Raw genomic sequence first — 9,099 nt, 5'->3', positions numbered from 1 at the left:
TGATACCGTCGCAAACATAACAATGAGGTTAAATAGATAATTTTGTTGAATATGTACTTCATGCGACTTTATATTCACTAAAAACGTAATCGACTTTATGGTGAGTTATGAATGTCGCCCATGGACATCAGTAATGTAAGAAATAAAACTGCACACCGCTGCCAACAGCTTTTGAACTTTTTAAAACTTATTTTTGAAAAGAGCATCTTTCAATACTCCTAAAACATCGTGGAGGGGGGGATTCATTGAAAGCCAGATGGTAAGTGGCGAAATAGGTATTTGGATCCAAACTGTTAGTATTTTTAAGGTCGAGCGATGCTAAATACGAAATGAAGGGATCTTCTCAAGCCAATCCTCGGAGCACTATAGAATGCGGTTAAAACAGAGAGTACTGATGTTCAAGTTTAGAGCAATAAAGTATCTCCGTAGACCGAGAGGTTCCAAGCCGGTTCATATAAACTAGAAGCGTTTGTTTTTCAATAAATCATATTACACATTAGATTAATTAAAGTTTTTATTATCATTAACTTCGTTTTGTACATTAAACTATACTTGTTCGATGAATGCAATCTATTAACATTTGTTTGTATTAATGTCGATGTCTTCTTATGTTCAATGGCCTACAACGTTATTCTATATTGCATATAAATTAGATAAATAAATTAATATTACAGGACTAGGTCGCGTTCGTTGTTCATAAGCTCGTCGTAACTTCATTGTTCCTTAGATCTTTAGGTACGTTTAGTTTGAAATGTCTGTTGCAGTTGCAATTCGTGGGGCCCCCGATTTGGGCCTCAGCGATGCATATGTTGGGCGACCGGAACTTCTCTTCTGGAACCTTCGTTTCGCTTCTTGGGATAGTGTGCGCTGGGTATGTCTCTTTGGAGGCTTTGCTTGGAGTTTTCGTCGCGACGATCCTCGAGTAATAATCGTATTCTTTTTGGTATTTATCTTTATGGCTAAGCCAGTTTTCTTTGTATTTGTTGTGGGCGGTGTCGCTGTCGGGCCGTTCGTAGCTGACGTCATTGGTGCTGCTGAGCGTGTCGTTGAGGTAACGCTGCGACATCCAAACGTACCGCGCCATCGGCTCCTCGGGACCCCACAGCCGCGACGACTTGAAGGCCGATGATATTTTCTGGAACGTTCGCTTAAATAGAATTATGTGCGTTTATGACCGATGACGTAATTCAAGGTTCATCGCCCTCGGACTGTGAGGTTTGCTGCTCTATAAATTAATGAAAAAAAAAACAACCGCGATGTCGTTTCGTGGGCTGTGAATGATAGTAATTAATGAAAATACCAAAATACTAACATCTGTCAATCTTACAACTAAAGGACTTTTGTAAATTAAATGACTTTTTGTCACATTTTTACTTCAGGCTGATAAAGTCAGCCAGCCATTCTGAACCTTGGTCCCTTTAGTCCTAGGATAAAAATAAAAATATTCCCATGGTTATGATGATCCTCGTAAAACTATACTAGTCCATAAGCATCATAACCTACGATGTCCCGTCCACGCTTATACCATCAGTGAGATAAGATGTTTATCATAACCACTTAATGTTCTCTCTACAATATCTGTCCGTCAATATTTTGTGTAATTTAGGCTTTTATTAAAATAAAAAAAACTAAATAAAGAAACTCAATTTAAACACAAACCGAAGTTAAATTGAATTGTTCTTCTTTAGCCACGGCCACAGCGGCGATGACGACCATGACTATGAGAATCCCCGCGAAAGCTCCGACTAGAGGCCACAGCGTCTCCTCCTGGCCCCAAGTAGCTCGGAGCAGAGCTCGAAGCCACCAGCCAGTGGTACCCAGCACTAATATAGGCGTACACCACCACGTCGCTATCCAGAAACAGGGTAGTTTCATGCCAGTGAGAAACTCTATGTCAATCGTGAGGTAGCACCAACCTAAGGATAAGAAAAAATCGTCACATACTTCAAAATAAAATTCCTAATCTTCTATCTATATATATAAAAATGAATTGCTGTTCGTTAGTCTCGCTAAAACTCGAGAACGGCTGGACCGATTTGGCTAATTTTGGTCTTGAATTATTTGTGAAAGTCCAGAGAAGGTTTAAAAGGTAGATATGGAATAAATATATATAAAATGGTCGGAATTAAATAAAAATAACATTTTTGTTTTTCCTTTGATGTGTCCCCCGTCGGACGGTTTCTTTTTGTTTGTTTTATTTTATCAAAAGCTTATTAATCTCTTTTATTTATCGATTGAGGCACTTCGAAGTCTTCGGGGTCAGCTAGTACTTATAAATATAAAATAAAAGTCTACGTGGCCTGCAAAATAAGACACTCGGTACGTCCGTATCAAGCGATGCGAGTGTGGGTGTTCATATCACACAGGCGGGTACCAATTTTTGTAACGAAATCTAAATCATACATGTATTCACCAACGACTTCTACCTAGTCAGGTCATAAGTATTGTCACACAGTAAAAACTTTTCTTTTAGAATGCTGGCCACAAAAAAGTTTATTGAATTCGAATATCGAATTGTTCATGAAAATAAAAATGTATACTTTTAGAATTTTACTCATTTTTAAATATGGAGTGGACGCTTAAAGAAGACCGTGTTGCAGTTATTGCGTTGCATCGTTGCGGTTACGCGCCAATTCAAATTTTTAACATACTGAAAAATTTGAATATAACCAAAAGATTCGTTTATCGTACCATCAAACGATACAATGAAGACTCTAGTGTAGATGACAGGTCAAGAAGTGGTCGGCCTCGGTCTGTTAGGACTCCAGCAGTGATAAAAGCTGTGAAGGCGCGAATTCAAAGAAATCCCAAACATAAGCAGAAACTGTTGGCCCTTCAGATGGGGTTAAGCAGAACCACGGTGAAAAGGGTGTTAAATGAAGACTTAGGGCTTCGGGCATATCGAAGAAAAACAGGACATCGTTTGAATGCTCGTCTAATGGACCTGAGACTGAAGAGATGCCGCGCTTTGTTGAAGCGGTACGCGGGAAAAAAATATCGGGAAATTCTTTTTTCGGATGAAAAAATGTTTACCGTAGAAGAGAGCTACAACAAACAAAATGATAAGGTGTACGCACACAGTAGTGAAGAAGCGAGCAACCGTATTCCGCGTGTCCAACGAGGTCATTTTCCATCCTCGCTCATGGTATGGTTGGGAGTTTCTTATTGGGGCTTAACAGAGGTACATTTTTGTGAGAAAGGTGTAAAAACGAATGCAGTTGTGTATCAAAATACAGTCCTGACGAACCTTGTGGAACCTGTTTCTCATACCATGTTAAATAACAGGCACTGGGTATTCCAACAAGATTCGGCGCCAGCTCATAGAGCAAAGAGCACACATCGACTTCATCCGGCACGAAAACTGGCCCTCCTCCAGTGCAGATTTGAATCCGTTAGATTACAAGATATGGCAACACTTGGAGGAAAAGGCGTGCTCAAAGCCTCATCCCAATTTGGAGTCACTCAAGACATCCTTGATTAAGGCAGCCGCCGATATTGACATGGACCTTGTTCGTGCTGCGATAGACGACTGGCCGCGCAGATTGAAGGCCTGTATTCAAAATCACGGAGGTCATTTTGAATAAACTTTAGTGTCATAAGAATCTATGTTTTGTTAAGTTCATTTTGGTATATGAATGGTTACATAATGAATAAACTTGTTTCAATTATTTTACATTAAACATGTGACAGAATTTATGACCTGACTAGGTACATATAACATAACATAAGAACGTATAATTAATAATACAAAAATGCTCGAAATTTTAATATTAGCGTGTATTACTGGGGGTAGGGGGATGTATTTTTAACTCGCACGGATAGTTATCGGTATTTTGCCAATTATTTCCACGGGGTAGTGACGTTTTACAGTTGCAAGGGTGGGGCAATCATTAGGCAATACATTTTAAGCTTCCACTTCACTTCACTTAAAATGAGCATTGACGTTCATTTAACGTAAAGAGTATAAGCTCATGGTGAGCCATGAGCTTCAACTTAAGACAGTTTTTTTTTTTATATCAAAACGTGTAAATGCTAAAATATACTGCCCTTTTTCAAGTATATAGATGGAAATGTGAGCAGCTAATTACCACCACTCTCTATTTCGTCTACTTCGATCGCGAAGCAGTGATGCGTTCCAGTTTGAAGAGTGGGGCAGCCGTTGTAATATGGAACTTACTATAGAAGGTATAAGGGGGCATTTATGTTGTTGAAGTCTATGGGTAAATTATATAGAACAAACAAGGCTGTATGGCCTTAGATCCCCTTGCCTTTCCTAATAAGGAAAAATTGTACCAAAAAAAATTGTCTTTGGGTACCTAAGCAATAAAAATAACACACACACACAGAACGATGATTAACTCACCATAAATAAAAACAAATCCGACCACTTCAACGGCCGTGGTGAATGTTGTTAGCAGCGGAATGACCAAATCGTCCAGCATCGTGGCGACTTCAAGACCTCGGGCCAACACTGCCACGGTGAAGGCTGTACCAACAGCTGAAGACGCGCTGGCGAACAACCTCCAGTGGTCACCGGTGAGACGATGTAGTTTGTCGAAGACAGGAAACAGGAGGGTAACCTGCGGGAATTCACTTTTTTTTTTATTGCTTAGATGGGTGGACGAGCTCACAGCCCACCTGGTGTTAAGTGGTTACCGGAGCCCATAGACATCTACAACGTAAATGCGTCACCCACCTTGAGATATAAGTTCTGAGTTCTCAGTATAGTTACAAAGGCTGCCCCACCCTTCAAACCGAAACGCATTACTGCTTCACGGCAGAAATAGGCAAGGTGGTGGTATCTACCCGTGCGGACTCACAAGAGGTCCTACCACCAGTAGTTACGCAAATTATAATTTTGCGGGTTTGATTTTTATTAGACGATGTCATTCCTTCACCGTGGAAGTCAATCGTGAACATTTGTTAAGTACGTATTTCATTAGAAAAATTAGTACCCTTCTGCGGGAATCGAGCACCGTTGCATCGCTCAACACGAATGCACTGGACGTCTTATCCTTTAGGCCACGATGACTTCAATCATGTACATCTTGGGTAATGTTATTTACAGGAAAACTAACATAGCTTTTATTTTAACCAACCAAAATCCACAGATTCTGTAGAATCTGGCCCCAAGTTCCATTCAAAAATCCCGTTGTAAACGGAGCGCCAGACTACCGACTGTGCTTACTGTAAGCAGAACGGTTTTTTGAGGTTGCTTGTTAATACGTTGGACGTAGCGTCCATTATTGTAATCTAATCAAAAGAGAAGTTGTTAATCTTATATTAGGTATTTAGATATTATATTATCACATCCGATGAATTTATCTACAATAAAACACAAATCTGTGTTAGAACTATAACCCATCACGACTTTAAACATAACTTTAAGTTTCCGTCGTATATAATGCATTTGTAAAACATATTTTTTACTGTCAAATTCCAGTGAATCAATTCAGAGATTGCTTGGTCATAATGCATAATAACCAATGTAAAAAAAATGTTTTTAATTCATATACTATATGGTTAAACGATCTCACGGCCTACCGGACATTAAGTGGTTGCCAGAGCTCATAGGCATCAACAATGTGATTTTTTTTTGTAAATTCGTTGTACCTATTAATTAAATTTTGTCTACGTGTCTAAGGCAATAGTAAAAAACAATCGTGCATTCTCGACACCAAAAACCATTCAAAAACTTATGCAAGTGATCACACAATGATCTGCTTTAAGAGTAGGTACTTGCTTTCGGACGTCTAATGAAAAAAAAAAAACATAATTACCATAGTGGTGATACCAGATAAGAATATAACTCCATAAGCCAGCAAAGGCCACTGCTTCGATCTCCTCTCTGATATAGAAGACTGATAAACTAACACGAGGATTGATACGAAATCAGTGTTCTTCTTGCTTTCTGCGTCGATAGACTCCCAGAGAAGCACCCAAAGCCAACCCGAGAATATACTGGTCATGATAACGCATGCTGACGTCCTGTAAATGTATTCAGGATTCAGTTTTCCCGCTTCAAATATACGTAGAGGCAATCTAAGTCTTTGCGAGTCTAAATAACAATAAGAACCTTTTTTTTCCTACCTATGCTGATAGCCTAGAGAGGCTATATCAGCTTCGCCCTAACGTGTAGGTGAGCTCACGGGGCTTAAACCGTAGTGGTGCTAACACTAGCTCTAGCAAGAGCAATATTTCGCAGAATCTACCACCGGATCGGAAACGCGACCCACTGAGAAGATCCGGTGAGAAACTCAGTGGGCTGTGTTTGTCAGTTAATTCGCTCGTCGAGCCCTTCGTCGCGAGCGACGGGTTCGACGAGGACAATAAGGACCGGGGACAGATGACATGTAGTTAGGTAACCTCGAAATAGAACTGGTTGTACTGCAAGACCCAGAGAGTGATATGTATACATACATACATAGATAATAGGGTAGAGGTAGAGGTAAAAGGCTATTTGGTTTAAGCGACATTTTGCAACTTTGCAAGTTTAAAATTTTGGAAGAAATAACATATCAAAATAAACTTCTTCAGCTATTTGAATGGGATAAATTCAATCCAAGTTTTTTTCTTTTATTGCTTATGCCCACCTGATGCTAAATGTTTACCGGAGCCCATAGACATCTACAACGTAAATGCCGCTATCTACCTTGAGGTATGAGTTCTAAGGTATCAGTATAGTTACAACGGCTGCTCCACCCTTCAAACCGAAAAGCATTACTGCTTCACTGCTAAAATAGGCAGGGTAGTGGTACCTACCCGTGTGGACTCACAGGACTTCCTATCACCAGTAATCAATTAAATCATCGAATCCGCCATTATTCGACAGGGAAAATTCGCTGATTCTGAATATGTATATGACTCAAAAATATCCTTCTAGATGTCGCTTGAGCCAAATAGTCTTTCACCCCTCGATATACATCTAAATTACAGATGTTGCTGATGTAGTTATCGAACCCACGACCCTTGGCCCGGCAGTCAGGGGCGATAACAGCTGCATCGAGTCAGTTAAAGAAATACGAATAAACACGTAACTTCACATAAATTAGACACTTATTTCTGAGCTTGATTGAAACTGTCACTATAGTGCTATATTGTACCACCATCATGTTGCATACGAATAAACACGTAACTTCACGTAAGTTAGACACTTATTTCTGAGCTTGATTGAAACTGTCACTAAGTGCTATATTGTACCACCATCATGTTGCGTGGCCTCAATGCTTTCCAGTTTGAAGGGTGGATAGGCGTTATATAATACAATTGAGATTTGGACCTAATGTCTGAAGGTGAGTGGTGATACTCATGTTGTGATTTTTATGACCTGCGGTAACCACATATTAAGTTTGCTTTCACCGGTTCTTAACTTATTGCTTACTTGCTCTTTATTGCTTCAAATAATATTTGATGCAATTTTTTAAAAATAAATTATACTTTTATATATTTTTTTTACCATCAAACATATTATTATTCTAGAATTGGGATCGTGGCAAATAAAGTAAGACTATTTTTTTATTGCTTAGATGGGTAGACGAGCTCACAGCCCACCTGATATTAAGTGGTTACTGGAGCCCATAGACATCTACAACGTAAATACGCCACCACCTCGAGATATAAGTTCTAAGGTCTCAAGTATAGTTACAACGGCTGCTCCACCCTTCGAACCGAAACGCATTACTGCTTCACGGCGGAAATAGGCGGGGTGGTGGTACCTACCCGTACGGACTCCCAAGAGGTCCTACCACCAGTGATTACGCAAATTATAATTTTGCGGGTTTGATTTTTATTACACGATGTTATTCCTTCACCGTGGAAGTCAATCGTGAACATTTTGAACTTTTTGCACTTTTATTGTCGTTATATATCCATGTATCCAAATCTTCTATAAGATAATAATTAAAAATTATATGACACCTTTTTTACGCTTTGCTCGTTTAATCCTCTTGCCAATATTCGCCATATTGCTTTTGTCTGTCATTCTCTTTTCCCTTTCTTACCCCTTCTTTTCCCTTCTTACCCCCTCTTTTCCCTTATTATTATACCGAAAAATAAATAATAACTTACCATCGCACATCCGAATGCCTATAAATCGTTCCCCCGGAACTGATCAGGTAGCCTCCAGATATGTGCGTGGACAGCAACGCCTGCACTAAAGCGCTGTGCCAAATGTACGGCTCTGATAACGGCGTCCATTGCTCGCAAGATTCGAACATGGCATTCAACACGTCACTCTTGGCCAGAAACGTAGCTAGCAATGCAGCAAATAGTACGACAGATGGCACTAACACAGTCATAGCTACTTTAAGCGTTTTTCGAAGACGATATAATCTGGAAAGGTGAGCGTTTCAATAGTAACTTAATAATCGTTGAGGTCGCATGAGGTGTTAAAGCATTTCACTTGAAACAGTCAAGGTTTTACTATTGGTAGGAGCTCTTGTGAGTCCGCACGGGTAGGCACCACCAGCCCGCCTAATTTCTGCCGTGAAGCAATAAATGCGTTTCGGTTCGAAGGGCGGGGTAGCCGTGGTAACTATACTGAGACCTTAGAACTTATATCTCAAAGTGGGTGGCGCATTTACGTCGTAGATGTCTATGGGCTCCAGTAACCACTTTACACCAGGTGGGCTGTGAGCTCGTCCACCCATATAAGCAATAAAAAAAATCGGTTGTCTGTAAAGTCGGTTTACTGACGATAGTTGAACGTGACAACGTCATAAGAAAATACTGATTGAATGGTTTCATTTTTCAATTATCACAATTATCGTTGCTATAAACAATTGACACCACATTCACGTCTGGCTGTGACGAGAGAACAATTATTATATGCGTTGAAATATACATAATTTGATATTTTAAAATCTCAGAATATAATTTTATAAATTAAACAATAACTTATTTTGCATCTCTGCCAGTTCAACTAATAAAATTACTTAATTGCTTTTTTTGTGTATTCACAGTTGAGTTATTTTACGTAAACTGTTTTTTGTCGCGTTCAACGCACTACCTTGAAATATTGTGACAAAAAATTTAATATTATTAAATTATAATTTAAGGAGGTATTGATCTAATCTTTGCGGATTCTCTCACGATTACTAC

At 39.4% G+C, this 9,099-nt stretch overlaps 1 protein-coding gene across 1 annotated transcript in view; it reads right to left on the bottom strand.

Moving 5' to 3' along the window:
* Nucleotides 1-496: 496 nt before the first annotated feature.
* LOC101736768 (sodium-dependent nutrient amino acid transporter 1) overlaps nucleotides 497-9,099 on the bottom strand; it is a 35,014-nt gene continuing 26,411 nt past the window's right edge. Inside the window, exons 6-10 of the mRNA XM_004929391.4 lie at nucleotides 8,068-8,331; nucleotides 5,781-5,988; nucleotides 4,364-4,580; nucleotides 1,660-1,916; nucleotides 497-1,135 (exon numbers count right to left, since the gene is read on the bottom strand). Of these exons, the coding sequence (XP_004929448.1) occupies nucleotides 695-1,135; nucleotides 1,660-1,916; nucleotides 4,364-4,580; nucleotides 5,781-5,988; nucleotides 8,068-8,331 (1,387 nt within the window). The 3' untranslated portion in view covers nucleotides 497-694. The remainder of the gene's footprint in view (nucleotides 1,136-1,659; nucleotides 1,917-4,363; nucleotides 4,581-5,780; nucleotides 5,989-8,067; nucleotides 8,332-9,099) is intronic.

Source organism: Bombyx mori, chromosome 12, assembly GCF_030269925.1.
Source record: "Bombyx mori chromosome 12, ASM3026992v2".
NCBI lineage: Eukaryota > Metazoa > Arthropoda > Insecta > Lepidoptera > Bombycidae > Bombyx > Bombyx mori.
This window is presented reverse-complemented; position numbering and strand designations above follow the sequence as displayed.